The sequence below is a fragment of the Paramormyrops kingsleyae genome, chromosome 11 (genome assembly GCF_048594095.1).
Source record: "Paramormyrops kingsleyae isolate MSU_618 chromosome 11, PKINGS_0.4, whole genome shotgun sequence".
Taxonomy (NCBI): domain Eukaryota; kingdom Metazoa; phylum Chordata; class Actinopteri; order Osteoglossiformes; family Mormyridae; genus Paramormyrops; species Paramormyrops kingsleyae.
The window spans coordinates 2193691-2221581 of record NC_132807.1 but is presented as its reverse complement, the minus strand read 5'-3'; the positions used below and the strand labels follow the sequence as shown (position 1 = coordinate 2221581).

The window sequence follows — 27891 nt, the reverse complement described above, 5'->3', positions numbered from 1 at the left end:
CTGCCTCTGCTTTTCTCGACTCCCTAGTAAGACTGGCCATTATATGCAGGTACCAATTTAGACACGCAGGTCAGGCACAAGCAGTGAAAGCATATTAATAAAGCAATGGCAGACGGCAAGGAGAGAGCAGAAGAACTTTGGGACAAGTGATATTCTGCGACAGGGAGTCAACCAACCACTGTCTGCTCCCACACAACACTTTTGGTGGAATGTCAGGTAAGCGTTTTCAGCTTGTTGGATGTGCAGCTATATGAGCTGTCTGTGCATGTGCAAGAATCAGAGCTTGATACTTTATTGCCTATTTCCTCTCGCTTTCCATGAGACACATACAGGTGTGAGTAAGCTTGAGAGGGTGGGGGAGGTGGGGTGTCACAGCACAGAGCCAAACGGGTGACCTTCAATCCTGAGCACAAGGCCCAATCCGCTGAGCCACACACCGCCCCCCAAAGTTGTGTATACTCAACTGATCACCCCACAAAATTCAGGCTCACAGACACATATAATGTGGTAAATACAAACACACACACATTTGTATTGAAATCTTTGTAGGGACTGTCCATTCATTTCTGTGGGCATAACTCTAATCCCAGCTATGACAACTTTAACCCAACCAAACAAAATACAAAACATTTGCCATTTTTAGTTTTTTGATTGCATTCACAGATTTTTATAAAACTGACTTAACCCTTTTGGGGACCAAAACAATATCTCCAAAAGGTCAAAATAACAGGTTTTGAAGACATTTGGTCCGCACAATGTAATATGTACATACCCCCCCCCCCCCACACACAGAAACAAACAAATGATAACAACAACCCACACACTGTAATCAACACAAAGATAAAACCTCAAGCTTAAACCAGCATTAAGCCATTGAAAAGGTTGACATAAAATTCCCAAAAAAGCTTCATTCACAATATTGGTCATTCATTTTTTTCCTTTTAAGTGTGAAATTGGCCTCATCAAACAAGACCCATTCTGGTGCCAGAGTTACATACTACCACAATTATTGCATCAAGAATGTAGAAGGGCGACATTTTAATTAATGTCATTGCATTTTCCCATGAGCAGTGAGCCTAGAATTCAAGATGTCTCTAAACAGCTCTCAGGATTGAGCATATTAGCTGGGGATGCTGTATACTCCATGCCCTTGGCAACTTCAGGTAAAGACTCAACCTGGGTCAACTTTAATCACAGAATTGTGAAGAATACAGCAGCTGTCATAACAAATGCAAATTCTTAAAATCTCTCGTCTTCTGTCCTACTCAAGCATAAATCTGTCTGTAAGAGAAATAAAGCAGACTGCAAAATGCTATCAGTGAGTACCCAAAACAGATTTCTGATCACCACAACTAAACCTTTGTTCATTTTTACTCTTGTTTTTACATTTGTATTCTCAGCAAAAAGAAACACTGCTTGTAACAATATAATAATAAACTTAGTTATTATAATATGTAAAATATTGTATATATTAAACAAACTAACTCATTACTGTCACACCCTTCCCACTATGTCTGCCTGATCCTTCTGCTTCCTCCCTGGTGTAGCCCTAAACAAGCCACACCTGGTAGAGTTAGTCTCCCTTCTCATTCCTGCCCTCATGTTAATCACTCCCAGCTACCTCCTGTCTGCCCCTCACAGGGGTGTCAGATGCATTTTGAATGTGGGGGACACACACTGGCATAAAACTAATACTTTATGTTAAATGTGGGGGGGGGGGGTCCAAATGAATAATTATTAAATGTGAGGGGGACAGGTCCCCCTCAGATTTAATGGTGGCGACGTCCGTGGCTCCTCGTTAGTCTTATATTTAAGTACTTCCCAGAGCTGGGCTCCCCAGACCTGTCATTAACGTCATAACCTTGCGTTGTCTATACCCTGCCTTTATCCGCTTTCCCAGTTAGGATCCCCAGCAATCCTGTTTGTTTTGAGTTTTGTTCTATTTTGTTTGATAAAACTCTCATTGTTTATTTATTACAACTTCTTCTGTTGCATCTGGTTCAGCGATTATTAAAGAAACCTAATTTGGATGCCACAAATTTTTCCTAATTTTACGCCCATTTCTAGGCTACCTTTTTATCCAAAATATTAAAGTCAAACCAACCAGTTCGAAAAAATTTTTACCTAGAGCTCGATCTGAATCTCAGAAGTCAAACCGTGTACGCCGACCTAAGATAACTGGTACGCACGGGGAAATGAGTCACACGGTACGTCTCTCAACGGAAACAAAGGGTAACGCTTCAGTCTCAGCCTCGCATTCGCTGTGATAGCATCGTGCATGTTTACACTAGCTGAATACATGTATTTAGACAGTAAAAATATATTTAGACAATGATAGACAATAACAGTAATTATTATTATATAATAAAATACATTTAAAAATAAAGATTTCTTATTCATTATTTTAATGTTAAACAATAAACCATCTACAATCTACAGAGGGCTAATGACAACAACCAGAAACAGCTGATCACACTGGGATTCCACACGGGGTTAACGAGGGGGCGTGGCACACGGAAGGAGCAGACGATCGGGGCAGGACACATTGTTTTTTTTAAACTTTACACATCGTTTGGATACATTTATTTTTGCTTACGTCCAATTTTGCTATTACGCATTTGTTTACGCTAGTTATAGAGGCAAGAAAACTTTTAGGTGGAAAGTTCTACTTTAAAATGTTACCAGATGGCACTTTAGAAAAAAACAAAAGTAGTATGTTCAATTTGCAAAGCTGAATTTAGTTCACATCCTAGTAATTCATCACTGGCTTATCATCTGAGAGCGAAACACCCGAGTGAAGTTTCCGAGATTAGGGACTCTTCGCCAGTCCACTTTGTTTGAGTGTGCTACTCAAAGCAGACCTTTGGTGAAGGAAACTAATGATAAACTAATAGAGGCTTTAGCTAAATGGATAGTCAGGATAGTCAGGAGATTCATCCAGAAGAACTATTACAGCAAAATCCTGTTATAGTGAACTCGCTTATAACGGAATATCGTCCTTAACGGACGAGGTCCGTTAAGGACCTGACTGTTTGGGAACACAAAGCGTCCCATTTATTAACATTTGACAAACACATTAAATCTTTCAATCAATCAAACTTTCACATCTTTGACATGACGAACAGCATTCGTGCAGTGCACAAATAATACAATGGTGCGCTCCCAGCGCACGTCCTGTAGTCATAGTACCGTAGTAGTGCAGTATAACAAAAAACAAAGCTTACAGCAATTGATGAGGCAATAACGTTAAATGGCTAAATTTCATTCGTTTTTAAAAGTGCTTGCCTGTAACACGGCAGTAAAGGTGCAGTAACACGGCCGCTTAACAAAATAACCAGCATCTTTTCCGAAAAGTGTCAACACAGCAGTAAAGGTGCAGTAACGCGGCCGTTTACTGTATCAAAATAACCAGCCTACTATACCAGAAAAGTCAGTCATTAATCCTCGTGTCATCGTCTTCCTCCTGCGTTCTAAAACCACTGAAGTCCTCTTCGTCAGTGTCGGAAACGAACAGGCCCAGAATGGCCTCGTCAGCCACTCTCTCCTTTGTTGTCGCTCTCAAAACCAATTGACTCCTCTTCCTCTTCGTCAGTGTCGGAATCGAACAGCCTCCGAACGGCTTCTCCATCATCACGCAGCAGTCCAGCTTTTCGAAACCCGTTGGTGATCGTGGATATTTTCACACTTCTCCATGCTGTCAGGATCCACTGGTAGACTTGAGCAAAAGTTGCTCTTCGCATGCGACCAGTTTTGGTGAATGACTTCTCGCCGCTAGTCATCCATGCCTCCCACTGAACTCGTAGTGCCACTTTAAAAGCACGATTCACACTGATGTCAAGTGGCTGCAAATGCTTCGTTGTGCCCACAGGAATCACAGCTGGAATTGAGTTTGTGCTCTTGATTACTGCTTTCACAGACTCTGTTATATGGGCCCTCATGCTGTCCAAAACAAGCAATGCTTTTTTTTGGCGAAAAAATCCCCCAGGTCGCTTGCCATAGCACTCATTCAGCCATTCCTTCATTACGCTTTCCATCATCCACCCTTTCTGGTTGACTTTTACGGAGATGTCTTTCGGGAATTTTTCATTTGGCATAGTCATCCGTTAAAAAATCACCATCGGTGGAAGCTTTAGTCTGGATGCTGTGCAGCCCAGAACACAAGTGAAATTTGTTCTCTCATGGCCAGTTGTTCTCAGTGTGATGGACGATTCACCTTTCTTGTTAACAGTCCTTGTGAGAGGCAGGTCAAAGGACAGAGGCACTTCATCCATGTTTATGATCTCGTCCGGTCCAATGGAATATTCGTCTATCTTTCTTTGTGTGAATTCGTGGAAGTTTGTTATTTTCTCCTCGTGGTCTGGAGGGAGTTGCTGACACAGAGTCGTCCGTGCCCTGATGGACAGTCCTTTTCGTCTCATAAATCTGAGACACCATGATGGTCCACCTCTAAAATCTTCAATTTTCATTTCTTTGGCGGTTGTTTTGGCTTTCAGTCGGATCTGCACGGTGGAAACACCCCGGCTGTCTGCTCTCTGTGTGTTCACCCAGTCTTCAAGAAAGTTTTCAAGTTCCGGCCATCTGCTTTTATTACCTCTGAAGGATTTTTTTGTCTTTTTGCATTGACTCAGTTCTTCACGCAGCCGCCTCCAACGTCTCACCATTGATTCATTGATGCCAAGGGTACGTGCAGCAGCTCTATTTCCTTCTTTGACAGCCAGATCGATTGCCTTTAACTTAAAAGCAGCATCATATGCACTTCTCCGTTTGTTTTCCATAATGAGGGTGTGTGCATGAACACTTCCTTGGCGCGAACTGTCTGTCTCGCTCTTGCGCTTCCTTGATAGTTTGCCCCTGGTGACCATTAGCTGTAAAAACCCATAGATAAGCCGCACCGTTGTATAAGCCGCAGGGTCCAAAGCAAGTGAAAATAGTAGCAGCTTATAGTCCGGATATTACGGTAATTTAATTGTGTGTTTCGATGGGTAATACAATGGCATCTCTTCTCAGTGAAGTCTGTTTATCTAGTTATAACTCAGCTTGATACTTGTTTGCAACAAGTGTAAGTAAATAATTTGAGTTTTTCCACAGGTTCATTCATTAAAATGTAAAATATGATGCTCCTGGGTTTATGTTCCAGAAAATGTATTCAATTGCTATTGTGTAAGTTTACATTTGTAAATGTTAAGAATTCCGTGCGATTAATCACGATTAAATACAGAAATCTCTGTGATTAATTAGTTCAATTTTTTTAATCAATGCACAGCCCATATATATATACTCAGCAAAAAAAGAAACGTCCCTTTTTCAGGACTGTGTATTTCAACAATAATGTTGTAAAAATCCAAATAACTTTACAGATCTTCATTGTAAAGGGTTTAAACAATGTTTTCCATGCATGTTCAATTAACCATAATCAATTAATTAACATGCACCTGTGGAATGGTCGTTAAGACCTTAACAGCTTAAGAACATAAGAACATAAGAAATTTACAAACGAGAGGAGGCCATTCGGCCCATCAAGCTCGTTTGGGGAGAACTTAACTAATAGCTCAGAGTTGTTAAAATCTTATCTAGCTCTGATTTAAAGGAACCCAGGGTTTTAGCTTCCACTACACTAGCAGGAAGACTATTCCATACTCTAACTACACGCTGTGTAAAGAAGTGCTTCCTCAAATTTGTTTTAAAATGTTCTCCCGCTAATTTCCACTTATGGCCACGAGTTCTAGTATTTAGACTAATATTGAAATAGTCATTTGGCTGAACAGCATCCAGACCCGTTAGAATCTTATAGACCTGAATCATATCCCCCCTTAGTCTCCTTTGCTCAAGGCTAAACAGATTCAGTTCCGCTAACCTCTCCTCATAAGACATTCCTCTAAGACCAGGAATCATTCTCGTAGCTCTTCGTTGCACCTTTTCTAAGGCAGCAATGTCCTTCTTGAGGTATGGTGACCAAACCTGCACACAGTATTCTAGGTGGGGTCTTACCAAGGAATTATATAAATGTAACATCACCTCCCTTGACTTAAACTCCAGAAAGTAGGCATTTACAGAAAGTAGGCATTTAAGGTCACAGTTCTAAAAACGCAGGACACTAAAGAGACTTGTCTACCGACTGTGAAAAACACCCAAAGAAAGATGCCCAGGGTCCCTGCTCATCTGCGTGAACGTGCATTAGGCATGTTGCAGGGAGGCATGAGGACTGCTGATGTGGCTAGGGCAATAAATTGCCATGTCCGCACTGTGAGACGCCTAAGACTACAGGGAGACAGGAAGGATAGCTGATCATCCTCGCAGTGGAAGACCACGTGTAACAACACCTGCACAGGATCAGTACATCCGAATATCACACCTGCGTGACAGGTACAGGATGGCCACAACAACTGCCCGAGTCACACCAGGAACACACAATCCCTCCATCAGTGCTCAGACTGTCCGCAATAGGCTGAGAGAGGCTGGACTGAGGGCTTGTGTATTCCTGGTGTGACTCGGGCAGTTGTTGTGGCCATCCTGTACCTGTCACATAGGTGTGATATTCGGATGTGCATGTTAATTAATTGATTATGGTTAATTGAACATGCATGGAAAACATTGTTTAGACCCTTTACAATGAAGATCTGTAAAGTTATTTGGATTTTTACAACATTATTGTTGAAATACACAGTCCTGAAAAAGGGACGTTTCTTTTTTTGCTGAGTATATATATATCCATACATTATATTAAATTCAATTAATTTTATTTATACATGCATTTTCCCAACGTTACATTGTATCAAAGCGCTTATTGTAGTTTCACTGCTGCATATTGGTGTCTCATTTTTGGAGGTTTGTAATAATCTTTGATGAGACTATATGTGTCATTCCCGTCATATTTTCTATGCACACAGATTTAGCCACAGGTCGGTAGCCAGAAGCAGATGGATTACTGCAAGGCAAAGTAGGACGATCAAAGTAAAGTTAATAAATATGTACCACAGTTTTAATTTTTTCCATGTTTTCATGTTTAAAAATACCCAAAACACTGTAAGCAGACTACTTGATTACTACAAGTGAATTTTTAAACAGAATTTGTACATAAATGATTCTGTCCCAAGCTTTTTGATCCATATAAGCAGTTGATCACTATAACTGTGATCACTATAAGTGGTTTCTACTGTATTAACTAAATAAATCTTTCACCAGTAAACCTGCAACATCTGGTACAATTGCATCTAAATGAGCACTAACAATATGCAATTTTTTAAAGCACATTGTTGTAAGTGCAAGAGGACTTCATACCTGTTTCCAGCAAAACTAAATCTAGGAAACGACAACCAGGGTGGTTTACTAAGGAAATTAAGAATAAAGTCAGGAGGAAAAGGGCTCTGTTACACAATTGGAAAATAACTAATGATTTCAAAATTAAGCAGAAGTATCTAAGCCTACAGGTAGAGTTAAAAAATAACAGTAGACTGTCCAAGAGGGATGTAGAAAGAAAAATTGCATTGGAGGCTAAGGATGACAATAAAAGTTTCTTCCAATATTTTAACTCCAAAAGAGCTCTAAAAGCTGAAATCACTAATTTGCAGGATAGTAAGGGCCTTATAATTGAAAATTAAATTGATATAGTAAATGAGTTTAATGATTATTTTTCACGGGTGTTCACAGTAGAGAACATGAGTAACTTACCACCAATTAGTATGAATACAGCGTTGTCTATGACCAATATATGTATAGCTGAGGCTGATGTGGTACTAAGCCTAGCTAAACTCAAAATAAAGAAATTGCAGGAGATGAGGGATATTACTAGCCAACCTTTAACTTTAATATTCCAGAAATCGTTATCTCTGGGTGTGGTGCCTTCAGATTGGAAGCATGCTAATATAACGCCCATATTCAAAAAAGGGGATAGAAGTAATCCAGCAAACTATAGGCCAATCAGTTTAACTAGCATTACTGGAAAAATAATGGAAGCTATAATCCAAGTGAAAATGGTAGATTACCTGGATGCAAATAACATTCTCAGGGATAGCCAACATGGATTTAGGGGAGGTAGATCCTGTTTAACGAATCTACTTGAGTTCATTGAGGAAGCTACAAGTGAAATTGATCACAAAAAGGCCTACGATGTGATCTACTTAGATTTCCAGAAGGCCTTTGATGTTGTCCCCCACAAACGGCTCTTGCTAAAGCTCAAAGCTGCTGGGATTTTAGGAACTGTGGCAGCTTGGATAGAAAAAAAGCGAGTAGTAGTGGGGTACCGCAGGGTTCAATTTTAGGACCACTATTGTTCCTAATTTGCATTAATGATATTGACACCAATACATACAGTAAATTAGTTAAATTTGCAGACGACACCAAGGTGGGTGGTGTAGCAGATACTGATCTAGCAGCAGAGAGGCTACAACGGGATCTGGATTTAATTAGCGAATGGGCTGATACTTGGCAGATGAAATTTAACACAGAGAAATGTAAGGTAATCCATGCAGGGAGCAGAAATATAAAGTACAGATATTTTACGGGTTCCACTGAAATAAAGGCAGCTAATTACGAGAAAGATCTAGGTATGTATGTTGATGCTTCCATGTCCCACTCTCGCCAGTGTGGGGAAGCAATAAAAAAGGCCAATAGAATGTTGGGTTATATCTCTAGGTGTGTGGAGTTTAAGTCAAGGGAGGTGATGCTACATTTATATAATTCCTTGGTAAGACCCCAGCTAGAATATTGTGTGCAGGTTAGGTCACCATACCTTAAGAAGGACATTGATGCCTTAGGAAAGGTGCAACGGAGGGCTACGAGAATGATTCCTGGTCTTAGAGGAATGTCTTATGAGGAGAGGTTTGAATCTGTTTAGCCTTGAGCAAAGGAGACTAAGGGGGGACATGATCCAGGTCTATAAGAAAACGGGTCTGGATGCTGTTCAGCCAAATGGCTATTTCAATATTAGTCTAAATACTAGAACTCGTGGCCATAAGTAGAAATTAGCAGGAGAACATTTTAAAACAAATTTGAGGAAGCACTTCTTTACACAGCATGTAGTTACAGTATGGAATAGTTTTCCTGCTAGTGTAGTGCAAGCTAAAACCCTGGGTTCCTTTATATCAGAGCTAGATAAGATTTTAACAACTCTGAGCTATTAGTTAAGTTCTCCCCAAACGAGCTTGATGGCCCAAATGGCCCCCCCTCGTTTGTAAATTTCTTAGGTTCTTATGTTCTAAATCAGTATTCATAAATCTAATTTGTTAAAGGAACTGTTTTTAAACATGTTTAATACGCAGTGATTATTTCAGCCTTGTTTAGCAAACATATCTTAATTATAGAAAGTCCACATTTTGGCCCCAAGCTACCTGGCTAATGTAAGTCATGCTTATTCCTATCATCGTGGCCTTAGGGCAGGGGTCTTCAAATCTGGACCTCGATTCCAAATCCAGACCTTGTTTTCAGTTCTCCCAGGAAGTTAGTTTAATAATTTCTGATCCTGATTGGTCACAGAGGCTTCACACCTGGCTCATGGGTAAAGGAAGGCTGGAAAATCAGCAGTGCTTGGCTCTTGAGCATCATGAGTTGAATAGCCCTGCCTCAGGTCCTTAGATAAGTTATTGTTAGATGTAGCCAAGATCTAGACTTAAGTTGAGAGGTAATCATGCCTTTTCCGTAGCTCCACCCAAACTTTGGAATGCTTTCCCTTCAGATGTTAGGTCAGCCACAAGTTTTTAAAGTTTTTAAAGTTAGGTTAAAAAAAAACAAACATTTCTATTCTTTGGTCTTTGACTTTGCGTGTTTTTTTTCTAGCTATGTGCAGCACTTTGTTGCAACTAGAGTTGTGTGAAATGCACTCTACAAATAAAGAATACTTGAACTGACTTAGAATACCTCTGAAATGTGCATTGTAAATACAATTGCTGTTTGTTTTTTTTATATTACCAGATTGTCTTTTCTCAATTAATAAAATTAAAATAAAACCTAATTTTCAGTATCTAACACGTTCTCATTCTTTAATACAGTGTACTACGTTCCAGTTTTGCACTGTACCATTAGTATAAGAGTATTGTACTGCCCACTGCTGGTTGCAGTTGATACCAGAAAGCAACACACAAAAATGCAAATTCATCAGTTAAGTAAAGAAAAATCTATTTGGAGTATTCTACTACACAAAACAAAAACGATGAAATGAGAGTGGCCAAATTTCAGTGGAAGTCTCCTTTAAAGTACTGTTCAAACTCTGCTGATGGTGCAACAAAGCACCATACAAGCAGAACAACATCTCCCACTCCCAGCAACGATGCCCATGCTCCACCCCACAGACACCAGGCAAGATCAGAACGTCTCCACCCACCAAGCATCCATAGCTTAAGCAGCTCCTGAGAGAGGGTTTAAGTTGAGCATTTGAAACCATTAAGCTATAAGTTCCACACAATGAAATAGATTGCAAATAGTTTTCAAAGCTTCATTACCTGAAGGTCCAACACTTGTACTACATGTGAAACATACATGGGAACTAAAGCTGGCCTCTTTCTGCCTTTGAATATTTAGTACCTGGTTGGCCACACCCACCTGTGATGGTGACAGAGGCATGTCCTTCCTCCCCCAGCAGCGGGTTGTGTAGCCTGCAGCTGTAGGTGCTGTTGGGCTCCAGCACCACCCTCAGTACACTGCGCACGTTGAACAAGCCCTCTTCGCTAGCCACCTGGGATGTGGTCACATTGTCTGTCATGTTGCGCCCCATCCCATCCTGCCACTGCACCTGAGCCTGGGGAAAGCCCCCATATGCCACACAGGTGAGGGACACCTCGTCTCCAGGCCGCAGGTTCAAATCCGGGGCAAGCGTCACCTGGGGCTTGGTGTATGGGGCTAACATCAGGACGACAGAGAAGCGGTAAGGCAGAAAATAGATTCTGAATGTCATTTACGATTGATTTTTAACAGTCCAGAGCATTTACTCTTTAGTAATATAAAGTTCTCAGCAATAACTGGTAAGGTTTGGGGGGATGGTGAATTTTCAGTTTAATTCCACAGTATCTGTTGATAAAAATAAACATTATAAATAAACATATTATAAAGATAATAATTCTGGGAATAAGAAATTGAGGCCTATTTTAGCATTTGGAGATCCATGAAGCCCCATTTTAGAGTATCAGCAATGACAGGTCTCTCAGAGTGTCCTACCAAAACATCCAACTCACCTGCAACCTGCAGCACCAAGGCACCACTGCCAAAAGTCCCCAAGCTCACGAAGCAGGAGAAGACCCCATCATCAGCAATCCGCACGTTACGCAGGAGCAGAGAGGCATTTCCAGAGCCCAGCTGGGCATTGAATAGGCTGGTGCGGTTTGCGAAGGTATCGGCCTGCTCTGTCAGCTGATCACGGCCAGCCGAGAAGCTGTGGATGCTGCGCTTGGTGTCAGCCAGCTCCCAGTAGACGCTCAGCTCCGACAAGTTGACGGGACTGGAGGCATTGAAGGTGCAATGGAGAGTGACATCCTGACCATAGAGTGCCACCACTGGCACCTCTGGGACGTGTACATCAAGGGCAGCTGATGAAAAGAAAGGTTACCAAACATATGGGATATGGACAGAATAATAGAAACTATTAAAATATATTAATATCAATGATCCAATTACAGCTTCTTCCTTCAAGCCAGTGCCCAGTTAAACAAGGTCCCACACTTAATACTCAATGTACTTATACTCTTAAGCTTATGTGCAAATCCCTCAAACTGTTTGTACCCCTCATCTTTTCATCTCACCCTTATTTATATGCCTACATGTTTGTTTATAGCACATCATCTTATTCTCTATCTCTAGCTGTATTTTCATTTTATTTATTGTTTTGTGTACCTGTATATTTGTGTATTTTTTGTCTTGAGCAGTATGTTTAAATTGTATACCTGTGCCACCACAAAAATAAATTTGTCCTACTTTTTTTGTACATGGTGAAAAAAATGGATTATAATTTTGATGAGTAAGACCACTCTTTGCCTTCTGATCAGTTTCAGTCCTTCTCAGGATGCTGTTATACGAGTCATAAATGGTGTGCAGTGGGATACAGAGGGATGAAAGACGGTTCCTATTGAGGTTCAATGATGTTTCTGTTTTGTGGCTGGAGAAGCCATGAAATGAGCCTGAGTTTATCCAGTTGTTTCTTAGACAACTCTTGAATTTGTTTAACAGTGTGTATGGTGACATTATCTCAGAATATGAGAAAATTATGGCGGAAGCATGTTTGCACAATGAGGTGCCCCTGGTCCTGTGAAATGGCCTCATACCCTGTAGCCATTATATGAGCATGCAGACCAATTACTGGACCTAATGACACTGATATGGCTGCTCATACAATGTATATCCCCCTCTTTGTGGATTGAAGACATCCATTGGCTTTTTCCAAACATAAACCTGTCCACATCTATACAAAAGGGTGTAAGATGACTCATTAGATCATATTTTTTTCCTTTGTTCAGTCTTTGTGCTTATACTACACTTATGTGTCTTTGCATATTGAACTTGAATACAAAATTTCCAAACAGGTCCTGCCAAAAATTCCAGCTTTCTGAAGCTGACAACATACAGTTCTTTTGAGACAGGGGTAATTATTCAGTTGTATGTTAAGTACAAGTGTCTATTATCGAGCTTTGGCTTTCAGTTACTCTTCCTTTGTGAGAGTGTTGACTTTTTTTATGCATGAGATACCTGCAAATCAGACACTGAATGCTTTTGAAACTGATAGTCTCATGTCAAAGTACTGATTGTTATACTTATTTTAAAGCTGACAAACACTACTAAATGACATTTAATCTAAAATGATTTACCTTGCAGCTGTTTTTTATTTAGTCTTTTCCATGTGCAGCTTCCATTATTTTGTCTACCTTATATAAATGGTGCAGTGTATAGAGGACATAGCCACTGAGGTGAACATTCTTAATCACAAGGTACTAGCAGATAAAAACTGAGAACTCACCTAGGTTAGATTTAGTACTGTAAGTGTTCAACGTTATATTAAAATAATAAAAAATAATAAAATAATAAAAAAATAAAGACATACATACACTCACAAAATCAAATGTTGAACAATGTTTGAGCTATGGATATTAACCTGATGAGTGGGAACAACACTTTCATTATCATGGTGGGATTCTGCCATTTATTGAGGGATTTCACTATGAATAGCCTGAAAACCTTTGTTTTTCAAGTTTTATTTTTGTACCTAGTTTACTGTTTTTTGTAGGCTTCTATGAATGAAAAAATTGGAGGGTAAAATGAACCAATATTTTTAGCAAAACTGTTGAAATCCTGACTTTAATATCAGTAGTCTAATGAGGGGTTACCATGTTGGCTTCGCACACCTGTATGGTCTTCATAGAAGAGCTCAAGGCAGACAACGATGCCAACATGCCATTACATGTCATTGCTCCATTTCATACATATTGACAGTTAGTCGATAATACATATTAATCCATGAATAAGTTGTAATGTGTGATTTGGGCAGTGTATCGTGGGACAAACCAAATGTACTGCAGCTGAATTGCTTGATTACGTGTTTCGTCACATTTAATACATTAGCATTAAGCTTTAGTGCGTTGCCCCAATGGCATGTAATATGCATACAATGTATTAATTAATAACTGTTAGAGAAAAAGTTATTCTGAAAATCTAAGGGGTGTGCATTGTAACCTAAGTCCCCCTGATCAAGGCACACTACATAGGACATGGCTGTCCTATTTTGTTTCAGAGCTGTTAACCCCTTAGTGTGTTGCCCCATTGCACTTTAAATGGATGCAATATAATAATTAATAACTATTACAGAGAAAAATAATCTGAAATTCCAAGGGGTGTGCATTGTTCCCTGTAGTCCACTGATCAAAGCACACTCCACTAGATGTGCCTGTCTTGTCTAGTTTTAAAGTTATTAACTCATTCATGTATTGTCCCATTGCACATTATACGGATACCTTCGAACATTCAAAAATTAAACTAAAAATCGTACGTAAAGCAATCTGGGAAACAAATGGGTGTGCAACAGTCGCCATGAGCCCAAAATGCTAAATGTCATTACAGCTGACAGGACCTATTATATTAGTTATTAACACGATTTTGCACAAATCATGAAATGGTTTGAAGCACAAAAATAATCAGTATGCATCGTTGTCTGTCACCCCCACCCCCAATGCTGCACAGGCCGGACACCCAGACATGGACCAACCCACTATTTTATTAGTATGTCTCCCATTCCGACTGTGTTATTCTCATAGACCTGCCACAAAGTTTCAACCAATTCTATCGTGTAAATTAGGGGTTACGGTCACTTGATTCTTAATACTGCACATGATGATAACCAAGATACTGTATGTATACATTTCTGAGTACAAACATACATCTGAGGACTGGGCAATTAATCATTTTAATTTCAATTACAATTTTGGCTTCTAATGATTATCAAAACAAAATAATTAAAATAAAATGTTTATTGTGCCACATTTAATTTCTCAGTGATTCTCCCAGTTTTGTCTTCTGTTATTAATGTAGTGCACCCCTTTCAAGCCAATTTTTATTTATTTCTCTGTTGCATTATATTTAGAGTTCAAGGAAATCCATTTTCTTAAAAAAAAAAAAAAGTTCAATAAATGCATGATGCAGTGGTACCTCAGAACTCAAATTTAATCCATTCAGAACTCCGGATCGAATCCTAAAAAGTTTGAGTTGTGATAGAATTTTCCCCATAAGAAATAATGGAAAACCAATTAATTGATTCCCGGCCCCAAAAAATTACACCTAAATATGTTTTTTTAGCATTTAAACACAAAATGAACAGCATAAAACAAGAAGAGCATATACTGTACTAAACACATCTAAGCACATTTATCAAGACAGTAATTTGTAAAGTAAGAAAATAAATGTATCCAAACAATGTGTCCTGCCCCGATCGTCCACTCCTTCCGTGTGCCACGCCCCCTTATTAACCCTGTGTGATCAGCGGTTTCTGGTTGTTGTCAGTCCTCTGTATTTCGTCCGTGTTTCAGTTTGTTTCCCCAGTCCGGTTATTGTATTGTCCGTCTGCGTTTTGCCTGCCTTACCTGTAATTAAACCCCGTATTCCCCGATACCCTGACGTCTGCCCCTTTGTCTCCGTTCTGTCCCCGCTCGGCACAACAATATTATTATAATTAAACGTATTCATGGTTTATTATTAATATTAAAATAATTAATAAGAAATCTTTATTTTCAAATGTATTTTATTATATAATAATAATTACTGTTACTGTCTATCATTGTCTAAATGTATTTTTACTGTCTAAATATATGTATTCAGTTAGTGTAAACATGCACGGTGCTATCACAGCTAATGCGAGGCTGAGACTGAAGCTTTACCCTTTGTTTCCGCTAAGACATGCCGGTTTGACTTCTGAGATTCAGATCGAGCTCTAGGTAATTTTTTTTTCGAACTGGTTGGTTCGACTTTTAAGAAATTCAAGTTCTAATGAGTTTGAGAACTGAAGTACCACTGTATTTCCAAAGTCAATGAGAAATCATGTTAAATTATTGTGATCTCAATACCGACCAAAATAATCATGTTTATGATTTTTGCCATAATCTAGCAGTCCATCTTTGAGCCAAAGTCTTTCTAGCAATTAAAGGTGCACAGACACATTACAATAAGTTGATTATTAAGGTGGCAATTCAGTGCATCAAGCTGTACCCTCAGAATTGATCAGCACAGTACCCGTTACTGCGGTGTGTGTTTTCGACAACATGTACTATTGGGCTTTTATACGAAAAGAGATAGTGTGTACCAATTATGGAAATAGTTCCTTTTACTCCAATATAAGATCACACAAGAAGGTACACTGTGGCAAGCAAATTTCTGAAACACAGAATGGCATGGAAAGGTTAATTAATATGCAAAAGCACTACCTGATGATCTTCGTGCTATATTCGTAACTCGCCTGTATTATAGCACAGAACACTCTCTCTAATTGTTAAGATAATCTTCGTGCTGCAAGAATTTTGAGAAACACTTCTGTTTTGTAGCACAAAACTACTTATTTAACTACTTATTAAAGCTACCATAGCAATAGTCAAGACCCTGAGGTAGATAATTAGCTAGCTAAGTAAAAAAATAATGTTAGCCTTAGCGATGCACAACATATTGGTTAACATATCTCTGTCGGTCGAGACTTGTTAAAAATGATGATATCAGCACCGGTCTGATAATATGTAAACTCTATCAACGTTCAAAGTTAGCAGCACCAGAAGTAGAGATCCAATTAGTAAAATAATGTGATGACTGCACTGGACAATCAGCAATCTTCTGTAGTGGAGGACAAGGGATTACGATGGCTCATTTATCACTTATAAGAGAGCACATAGTACCAGCCCATAACATTATTATAATTCATTATTAAATCTGGCCTGCAGATCGATATTTCGTTTTCCATCTGTCATCCAGGGAATACAATAACAGAACCACTCTCTAGCCCTCATAGCATCATTAAGGGGACAGCTATGTTACGGCATGCAAGAAACAATCACCCCACAGACTTTTCAATGTAATTTGTTCTTGTAACCTCCTTGATTTGTTCTTCAAGGTTTCCATTTTACCACTAAGCATGAAGACACTCCAAGGAAAGCTATGAGCGATTTGCTGCATTTGGTTCAGTCAGCAAAGGCAAATAAACTGCAGAGAATGAAATAACTGAAAGAATAAGATTGAAATTTTGTGAAAAAGATCCATAAACTCCCACAACCTAATTTTCATTAGTATGTGCTTCAGATTTATGTGGTACTTTCAGATAAGACACTAAAGATTAGAACATAAAATACAGCTATACTGCTGTACGTCGGACAATGTTAACTCTCAGACTGCTATACATTGGACAATCTTGACAACTCTCAACCATTTAACTGGATAAGGCTGTTTTAAAGAAATACTGGCACTTGAAATTAATATCTATAGATCTCTGCATTTTTGTCATTATTTGGGAGCATGGAGCACATCAGATCTTTCTGGATGTTATTTCCTGCTGCAGCATGTTATTTCATTCATGAATATGCAAATCAGAGGTAGTGTCTAGCAAAGCAGAAGATTCATAGCCAGTCTCTCTTACTCACTGCGAGATGCTATTATGACAAAACACCTCCACCTGGCCCCAAACAAGACCATATAGGAAGCAGCGTGGAGAGTCATTCCAATAGGGGTGCAAACACCAGAACTTGCAGTTCTTTTGCCCATTGGCCGTCAGATTAGGACTGATCTGATATCAGCTGGCCAAGAACAATCGGTGTTATGAATGAAAAACCCACTAAAAAAGTACTGATAGTACCTCTTGAAACATTTACGATTGCAAAAGGAGCTCTGTCACTGGAGAGTATAGCTATGCTTCCTGAGCTATAACGTACCACTCTCACTGTGTGATTGTTAATCTTACAATTCAGGGTTTAGCTCTGACAGAATGTATATGTTGTTATATATGGTAATGTTATATATCTATAGTGTTAGATATCCGCACTGTGAGAGACGAGCACTGTCGGAAGTGGATTTCTTCAAAAATGACAAATTAAAAACTGAAACCAAGCAAAACATACAAACTGTCTACCTCTTTAATACTGAAAAAGCTCCCTAACTAACCAAAAAAATCAGGCACAAGTAGGGGTGGGCGATATGGCAAAAATATTATATCACATTTTTTTTACAGTTTAATCACGATTTCGATTTTATCACAATATTTATACTGATTTGAATGATATAGATTTTACTATTTTGCAAATTACTGAACAGTACAACTAAACTATTTTCCTTTGTAAAAATATAGTCCTAAAGAACAAAAACAGGATTTTAGCCAAATAACATTTCTGAACAGATTTTAATCAGCAATTTTGCCAACAAGTTTATTTAAAGCTAAATAAATACTTAAAGTTACTTCAGAACAAAATATCAACAAGAACAAAAACTTACAAATGGTAAACAATAAAAATGGCAACTCTTATTATGGGCTAATGCAATTCTTAAACTATTACTTAATTATTCAACATTGTCATTTTAACATGACATGACAATACCTCTGAACCTCGCGTTCCGTTTTTTCAGGGCATTCGGAGTACAGACGTGGAATGGCAGTGCTGGAGAAATATTTTCAGCTGGGCAGCTCATATCGCGGATCAATTACTTTCGGCAGACTTTTAAACCCCTTTTCTACAGTTTTGATGGGAACCATATCTTTTCCGAGGTAAAAGGTAAGTGCTTCTGTTATGTCTTTCCATCGCTTGCTTGTCCTGTCATATGGAGCGCCTTTCTCAAAAGTTTGTGTCACAGTGGTTTGTTTTGGTAACTGTTGCCTCTGTTTAAGTGATTGAAAAGGTTCGTCGTGTTGCCGTCCAACGCGCAAACCTTTTCTCTGCAGACTTTGCAAATAACAACTGTTTGTTCCTTATCGTTTGGGTAAAAGCCAAATCAATTCAATGTCACCTATGTAGAGTTTTTTTAGGGACCAACTCATCCATTACATTCTCACTTTCAGCCATTGCTTCCCGCTACACTCAGAATCAAAGAGAGTGGTGGAGCACTTTGGTTGGCTGAGCGCTGTTTCTATAAGGCGGGCATTAAGCGGACTAGCAAACAGTGCACATTTGCTGAGGAAAAAAAATAGGAAGAGCATAGAGCTGCAATAGACAGATGGAATGCAATCTATATAGACGATTCTACGTTCTCTCTGCTTTGGCAGATCGTCAACACATAGATCGTCTTCACGATCTCATATCGTCATATCGCCCACGCCTAGGCACAAGACACAAAGACCGAAAAATAAAAGTCATCCCCATTCTGTCATGGAGTGGGCGGGGGTGCAAGCAACAATTAATATTCAATGAAGGGTGAAAAACAAATACCCAGATTTCAGAATGGCTAGGCAAACTCCCAGTCATGTACAGTCAAACATAATACAAGAGTTGTTAGTGAACAACTGAGAATGGAAATATTGCATTATACCAAACAAAAACTTTAAGACTGAAACTAATTGTTTGTATGTGTCTGTTGTTACGTGCCGTAAGTTCGGGTTACGTGCCGTAAGGAATTTGTGCCGTAAGTTTCGGGTACGTGCCGTAAGTGTTACGTGCCGTAAGTTTAGGAGGATGCCTGCAGGTCCTCCGGACGTCCTGCCCACTCGCCGATTGGTCGCCCGCCCCCTCGACACCGCCCTCAGGACCTGACCCCGCCTCCCTTGCCCTCGGAGCCGTTTCCGGTTCACCGGCTGAAGAGTTCGCCGCTTCGTCCCTTCGTTGCCCGCTACTTGCTTCTCGCCTGCTAGCTCGCTCTCTGTTCGCTTTTGCTTTGTTTGATTGATCGTGTATGACTGTTTTGCCCTTGACTTCCGATTCTCGCCTCGCCCTTATTTGTACTTTCGCCTTGGTTTCTGATTGCTTGATTGGTTTTGGACTTTCGCCTGTGTTTCGACTTCGCCTCTCGGTTTTCCCTTTTGATACCTTTGCCTCGGCTTGGTGTTTCGTGTTTCACTAGGTGTGTAGGGAGTGTCTGCCTTTTTGTTTATTCGTTAACGTGGGGATTATTGTTTGTTTGGTCAGGGAGATAGATTTAGGCATTGTTGTTTCGTTTCACCATTTTTCTTTGTGTTCACTTAGATAGCTCAGCTTGGGTTACTCGGTAGATGTGTTTTTGTTTGTTTCTTTGGCCTTTGTCACTCCTGACGTTCGTTACACCTAGTGTTTGTACTGCGTTTGTGAAAAACTATAAAAAAACTATAAAAAAAGACTCCCTCTGTGTCCCGTGTTCCCTTCTCCTAGCCCTAGTTGTCCTGTCCTCCCCAATCCCTCCTTCCCTTTCACTTTGTTGCGGTCCAACCCTAGACTGGATCGTAACACTGTGTGTATGTGTGTGCGTGTGTGTGAAAAGAGTGCAAATTTGAAAGGATCTTTTGCTAAGCAGAACAGACAGTGTACTTCAAATTTGCTCTTGTTTGAGAGTTCATGTTTGCTTGTTTTGAAGTAGGCTAATAGTTTAAGCTATAAGTTGGATTTATTTATATGAAGACTGAGTTTCTCCTATTTGTTTCAGATTCAGTAAGGCACAGTTTAAAAGTATTTGTGTCCATTTAAATTTTCGAACATAGAAAATAATATCACCAAGTATCATCAAGTATTATTAGTTATTTAAAATTTTAGTTCCTTGAACTTTGTATAAATATCAGAGGATAAGTACTTATATCACCCCGACCCTATTTGAAATTCATTTTTATGGCCAGTGGGAGATGATTTTGTTAAAGCCCCTGAGAGATGACCCACCCCCTTCTTTCAGGGGTGTCCTTGTATGACTGATGATAAATAAAAAAATGGACAGAGAATTACATGCCCAGCATGTTCAGGGCTTTACCTACATGAAAAGCAAAATGTGCAACAACAAGGATTATAGGTCAGGAGACGGGTGTGTTAGGCCTGAATGCTACTTAACACACAATAAAGCACACAGCTCTGTGGGTGTGTTTTATACCTCACAGTACAACATTGGTTCCAGAAAATACTCAGCTGCACCTCCTCCTGTCAACACACACAAAGACATAATGATGAAGGCTGGGAACCACAAATCAGAGGCACACATTTAGTGCTAAGTCTTCCATGGTGTTGCAGTGACACAGCACTGGAACCATACTGACACCACCTGGTTGTAATGTATCATTGCAGTTCATGTGGGCGCAACTCTGGGACCTTGCAAGTAGAGCGTTCCCTGGTTTTCATAAAGTCTAATTAAATGACTGATGCAACTAACTAGTTGGCAAGATGGTGTCAGGTGACAGGGATGGCATCAGATGGCCGAAATCCCAATGACAATCATTTTTCATGTGACAATGATTCTTTTCCATAATGCCCATTCTCAAGATAAGCTTTTAAAATGTAATTTTCCTTCACTTTTCGTTGTGTATTAACCCTATTCCTGCCTTGTCACTGGAATTCTCTCCCTTATAAACTCCCCCTTCTCTGTCTCATAGTTGTTATATGGTTTTGTTTGCTGTCCTGACCAGAACAATTCTTATAATCATAACTCAAAATGCATATATCATTACTACATAACACTTTGAATCCTTCCTGTCGCATGATGGCCTCTAATACATGCAGTTTGGAAGATCAGATGCTACACTTCTGCTAAGCCACCTCAGATGCCTTATTAACGGGTCACTCTTTACATATACCTGAGGTCAGGCACTTAGTTATCAGGTCACACTTCCTAAATACCTGAAGGTTCAAATTTATTTATCAAAAGCTTATTTGTAGAGAATGATAGACACGAGAGAAGAAGGTCAGTATTCCTCAAGCAATTCAGGTTAAGGGACCATGCTCAAGGGTTCAATCATATCATCACTCTACCACACAGGATTTGACCCAATGACCTTCCGATCATAGGCACTAATCTGCAGAGCCACGCTCCGACCCCCACTGGTAAACCACATTACTACGGTGCTAGGTCACACTTTGAATATGTCACTAGTGCCGCACTTCATTAATAAAATCACTCCTGTCAGGCTGCACCTACTCCTGAACTTTCTCCGAATTTATTGAATGCAAAAAGGAATGTGACAGAAGTCTGAGGATTTCCATTTTCAGAAGCATGATAAATCAGTACAATGCATATTTATGTCACCCAACCTACTTTTGCTTTTCTTGGCTTTCTCACTGTCTTCCTCTCTGCTCCCTCTCTCTGCAGAAAAAGGTCATTATCTGGGAGGCCTGCTGTCTCATATCAAGTCACAAACCTGGTAATACACTCCAGTGGCCGGATAAGAAACAAGGTGCTAAGGGGCTTAAGTGATAAGGGCATCACAATTGCCGGAACAGAGAGTCCGTCTGGAGAGGCCTGGCAGAAGCCGGAGAGTTAGATTTAAGGTAAAACAAAGAACCAGAGCTTAGGGTGAAATTAAAACCTGAACCAACACCGCCTCTGAGTAATACAAAGGCGATTATGAAAGTTATATATCCTGCTGACCAAAGGGCCATCATTTGTGTCTACAGCTAGGCTAATACTTCCACTTCTAAGCATTCTGAATACCTCTGTCAGACATTTTGTCTGGTAATTGCAGAATAAATGTTAAAGCAGATGTCGCTGCTTGAGGTAACTAAATCCATTACTGCTTATACGTTATCAATTCCATACAACATGGGAACCTGAACCTTTATTCCCAATAGTCAGGCAGCATGCCACTAAAAATCAATTGCTACAAAGACACATATAAGGCTCTAGACGGCGACCAAAATGGTCACACATGCAAACTTCTATTGAGTGTTTTTGTCAAATTCAAAGTAAAAGTCAACTTTATTGTAATAATAATAATAATAAAGACAATGGGAAAAAAACATAATAACTGTAATAAAGACTCTCACCAAGAATTTAGGAAAAATGTGCAATCTGAAAGTTAAAATTTCACTTGATCAGATCTGTGCCGGTGTATGATAACACTGTTTAACAAAATTTGTCTGACCTTTGGTCCCAAAATGCAGAATAGGTGACCCCAGTAGTATTTGTTGTGCTGATTTCAGATATGTTTTTAGATTTCTCTTTCTCTATTATGGGACAAAATCTTTGTTTACCAGTGTAATCGTTAGGATGTTTTGCTCCTGCACGGGTACTGTGTTAATGAATTGTGATTTGAACATTTTTTTTTCTTTTTTCCTGGTTCAGTGGTTCAGTGTGTCACATCCACACATTTGACATTCATGTGATTCAGTTATTTGGGAGTTGGCAAATTAAACAGGGATATTTTTGGAGCTTGCCGAAAAACAATAGATAAAAACAATGTTGAAAATGATTTGGGTTGCATAAAATCATATAATATATAAATATTAGTAATGCATAATATTTGTTTGTTTAAGGGCATACTAAAAGTCTTGGCTTGGGTACTTCATGCATCTGTCTCGGTAACCTGCCTCATTCACATAGCTGTCTTTGTGACCATGGAATCTCGCATTTTTCACAGTAACTTCTTAACTTTTCTTTGATGTTAATTTGACATTTTTAATAATGAGTCCAAAATATAGTGCTTCCAGTGCACACAGTAGTAACTCATACATACAGGGGCATAATTTAGATGGTGTGTATATACAAATGCCTTAATAGAAAAAGTTATTTGACATGCAACATGTGCAGTACTGTTTGTTTAGAAACTGGTAATAAGCAGACATGTTTTCGTTCAGGCTAGCAGGCTGTTATGGGTAGTGGTTAGGGTTGCTTTTATTTATAATTAAAGTATTGTTTGCAAATTGTCACATCTGTGGAGATCTGACACCCCTAACCACACTAATGTGAAGGCGGTATGTCAAGTCTTGAGTCACTGTCAGTCTTACATCAATACAAAAACCAGGATATGCAAATTAGGACAACTATTCAGTGGCATGCTGCACCAAAACAAAAAGGGTGCGATTGAATCATTCGCTACAGTGACCAACTGAGAAAGCTGGTAGCAGCAATGCTACCACTGGAAAGGAGGGCAAAGGGCAGAACCAATGGGAATGTGAACTCAATGAGACCAACTGAGGCCTGTCAACACAGAGGGGATATTTTCATGTTTCACAAGCTTGAGATCAAAACTACTGACATGAACAGACGGTGACGGCCCTCCTCAGCGGCTGTACCAAGGTTGACAGTACTCACCAACAGCACTGATGACCAGCACAGCTATCAAAGGCACCAGCGTTGTCATTCTGAAGACCGCAGGAAAACTCTCCTCAGGTTTAGCACTGAAAAAGAAAAACAAACAATCTTTGTAGTTTAATCCACATGCAAAATGTCAGGATATCAAAATACACTGATGATATACTGACCAAGAAAAAAAAAGAAAATCAAATTTATTCAAGTCTAAAAGTTATTCAGATTTTAAAATTATTAATTGTATTTCTTGTATGTTTCACTCTCCCTATAATACCTATAAAGTACTGGTAAGTTTGCCAAGGGCACGTGTATAAGCCACTTAGCAAACAAAATACAGACAACTTAGAATACTTTACTCAATGGGTATTTCATTAGGTACCACTATATAGTACCAGTGTAGTTAGGACCTTGCATCTACAGAACAGCTTCACAGGTTGACAAGCTGTGTGTTTGGAGATTGCTTTCAGCACGCTCTTGTGCTGTTCTGGTTATCTTCAACAATTCTGGTCATGCTCCTCTGACCTTTCTCCTCAACGAGTTGTTTTCAGCAGGCTAACTGGATGTCTTTTTGTGAACTACCTTCTGTAGTATGTAATAATCTGAAGTGGATGATCATTTATGACATGCTGGAAACACCGTGTCTGACACTAGCAATCGTACCTCATTTACTGTCACTTAGTTCATAAACCTCTGCTCTGCAGCACACTAACTAAACCTATTAACTTTGTCTGCATGCTGTATACATTCATGTTTATGTTGATGTATGTAATAAAGTGGCATTGAGTGTATATCACCCAAAAAGCATGCCATAGAAATGACGACAATGTTTGCCTATTATGCTTGCGTGTATATGCTTGCGTTTATTCAAAACTAACACTGCAACTAATCATAACATCGATATTTATTCCACCCCTGGTCATTACTCAACAAAATACAAGCCAATCAGGAGTAGCCATGGGAGGAAAGAAGCTACAAGTTAATGAATCATGGTGTACTGAGACATGGCTTCAGTGTTTTGGCCTTTTTTAAATAAAATAATGACACAGTAGAATGAGACTAGTCATATAATATTATGATGCTGAAAGGAACAATTTTTTGTTGTATCCTGATATATAACATCATAAACCTGAAAGCAGGTTTACTATAAATTTCACTTCACTGAATATGTTGCTTGCAGCATGCTGCTGATGTAAGGATGAATCTATTATTAAGGTGCATGGATCTGTGACATCAGAACTGATCTGAATTCCCAAAAGATTGTCATGAATCGCCCCGGGGAATCCTTATGGTTATCCCAGCCACGCCCTCCGGGGATTCCGACCGATAGGGCTTGTCACCTCAGGGAAGCCCTATCGCCCCGTTTTCTGGTTTTACCAGTTGCTCCGGCTTAAAAAAGGGGGATAGAAGTAATTTGTCAAACTATAGGCCCATCAGTCTAACTTGTATAACTGGCAAAGTTATGGAGGCTATAATCAAAGAGAAAATGGTAGATTACCTGGACTCAAATAACATTTTGAGGGATAGTCAGCATGAATTTAGGAGAGGTAGATCCTATTTAACAAATCTGTTGGGAGTTTTTTGAGGAAGCTACTCAGGGAGTTGATGATAAGAAGGCCTATGGTGTCATCTACTTAGATTTCCAAAAGGCTTTTGATGTTGTCCCCCACAAGAGGCTCCTACTTAAACTCAAAGCGACAGGTATTTCAGGAACTGTAGCGACTAGGGATGAGCGAGTACAGCATTATCTGTATCTGTATCCGTATCTGTTAACCATATGAATTATCTGTATCTGTATCTGTACTAGGAATGGGCGGGGCCTAACCCGGAAGTGGGCGGAGTTTGACCTGGAAGTGGGTCGGGTTGTCTTTAAATGGGTGGGGCTTTAACCGGTATGTTATTTTAAGCATGCAATTGATATGGGTTGATCAGAAATTGTTATATTTATTGCTGATTAGAAAACTATTTACATGACAGCATCAGCATTGAGCTTCAGATCAGTGGTTTTGATCACGATAACAAACGAACTATATACAGAACAAGTTTTGCAACAATGAATACAACACATGCGGTTGCAATTATGAAGTAAAATGTAATGAACAAGAGTTTTCATCTCAACATAACTTTCTTTTTTTAACTTTTATTTTTTTTATGATCAGTGTGATTTCTTTTTTTTTTGGTTCTTTTTTATTTTTTTTATTTCCACACCAGGTATGTGTGAGTGTGTGTGAGTGAGTGAGTGAGTGAGTAAGAGAGAGACAGAGAGAGAGAGAAAGAGAGAGGGGGGGGGAGTGTGTGTGTGTGTGTGTGTGTTTGTGTGTGTAGCTTAATTTGTAATATTAATTATACCACAACTACCTTTATTTTTTTTTATAAAATACAGCAAGAAAGTGTCAGACACTCAGTGCGTGAAGTAAAAAAAAAACTGGCTAGAGCCAGCTGACGGTTTAAAAAAGAAAAAAAAAACTCCGACAGGCAGAGACGCGAGTCGCATTCTACAAACAAACCTGAAGCTGAAGAAACCCTAAACGTTAACGGAAAAAAACCCGCGATCCTGAGTGACTGAGGGAGCGACAGAGAGAGAGAGAGCGCTGTTCTCTTCTCTTCCCAGTGTTCTGTGTGTGAGTGAGCAGAGCGGGACACAGCAACACAATAAATCTGTATGTGTGTAGGGGAGGGGCGCTGTGACTAGTCTATCACAGAACGCAGACACAGTCAGCTACCCAATGAGAATATTTATTCAATCCGAGCACAGATATTGACTTGTATTACTCGTATGATACTCGTACTCGTCAAAAGTGCTTTATCCGTACCGGATACTCGTTTCAGCCGAGTATCCGGCTCAACTCTAGTAGCGACCTGGATTGATAACTGGTTAACAGATAGGAAGCAGCAAGTAGTTATAAGAGGCACAATGTCACAGTGGGCCTGCGTTCATAGTGGGGTACCGCAGGGTGCAATTTTAGGACCACTTTTGTTCCTAATTTACATAAATGATATAGACACCAATATATACAGTAAACTGGTGAAATTTGCAGATGACACCAAGGTGGGTGGTGTAGCAGATACTGAACTAGTGGCTCAGCAGCTACAGTGGGATCTTGATTTAATTAGTGATTGGGCCGATACCTGGCAGATGAAATTTAACATAGACAAATGTAAGGTACTCCATGTAGGGAGCAGAAATATAAAGTACAGGTATTTTATGGGTCCTACTGAAATAAAGGTAGCTGATTATGAGAAAGACCTTGGTGTGTATGTTGATGCTTCCATGTCCCATTCTCGCCAGTGTGGGGAAGCAATAAAAAAGGCCAATAGGATGTTGGGGTATATCTCCAGGTGTGTGGAGTTTAAGTCAAGGGAGGTGATGCTAAGATTATACATTCCTTGGTGAGACCCAACCTAGAATATTGTGTGCAGGTTTGGTAACCATATCTTAAAAAGGACATTGCAGCCTTAGAAAAGGTGCAGCGTAGGGACACTAGAATGATTCCTGGTGTTAGAGGAATGTCATACGAGGAAAGGTTAGTTGAGCTAAATCTGTTCAGCCTCAAGCAAAGGAGACTGAGGGGGGACATGATCCAGGTCTATAAGATTCTAACAGGTTTGGATGCTGTTCAACCAAATAGTTACTTCAGCATTAGTAAACTCATATTCATAGGTGGAAATTAGCAGGAGAACATTTCAAACTGGATTTAAGGAAGCACTTCTTTACACAGCGTGTAGTCAGAGTATGGAATAGTCTTCCTGATAACGTAGTGCAAGCTGAATCCTTGGGTTCCTTTAAATCAGAGCTAGATAAGATTTTAACAACTCTGAGCTATTAGTTAAGTTCTCCCCAAGCGAGCTTGATGGGCCGAATGGCCTCCTCTCGTTTGTATAGTTCTTATGTTCTTATGTTCTTAAGACATACCTATCCCAGCTGTTTCTCTTGTTCAGTTCTCTATTTCTGGTGACCCGGTTTGTTGATCTACGCGAGATCTTCATGGTGTGCCCTGAGTTTGAGCAATTTTCCCTGTGTCCTGTTACCTATGTTCCGACTCCTGCTTCGCCTCCTAGATTCCGTGTTCCACCCATCCCTCTCAGTACTGACACCGATCGTGACACATCCTTACCTGAAGACCCTTGCCTGGAACACAGACCTCGACTTTTGCCTCAACCCCCCTGGAACCGATGCCGATCGCCCGACCCCTGCTGGGATTACCGACCACAGTCTTCGGCTCTGCCCCCCGGGAACCTTTACCCGAAGCTGATCTGCGTCAGTATCTATCTTCTGAC

General features: G+C 39.7%; 1 protein-coding gene and 1 long non-coding RNA gene across 6 annotated transcripts in view; one reads left to right on the top strand and one right to left on the bottom strand.

Moving 5' to 3' along the window:
* The window catches only part of LOC111848102 (CD276 antigen-like), a 70121-nt gene that overhangs the window by 39995 nt on the left and 2235 nt on the right, over positions 1-27891 (bottom strand). For 2 of the 5 annotated variants that reach the window (XM_023819851.2, XM_023819855.2), the window contains exons 1-4: positions 27729-27863; positions 23620-23705; positions 11163-11513; positions 10534-10830 (exon numbers count right to left, since the gene is read on the bottom strand). In XM_023819851.2, the coding sequence (XP_023675619.1) occupies positions 10534-10830; positions 11163-11513; positions 23620-23668 (697 nt within the window). In that variant the 5' untranslated portion in view covers positions 23669-23705; positions 27729-27863. Of the gene's footprint in view, positions 1-10533; positions 10831-11162; positions 11514-23619; positions 23706-27728 lie in introns of all 5 variants that reach the window. The other 3 variants (XM_023819852.2, XM_023819854.2, XM_023819853.2) reach the window with 3 other exon arrangements.
* LOC111848103 (uncharacterized) lies at positions 11-27810 on the top strand. The gene is made up of 4 exons (XR_002839215.2): positions 11-216; positions 18058-18203; positions 21679-21857; positions 27673-27810. It is a non-coding gene; the product is annotated as an uncharacterized lncRNA (long non-coding RNA).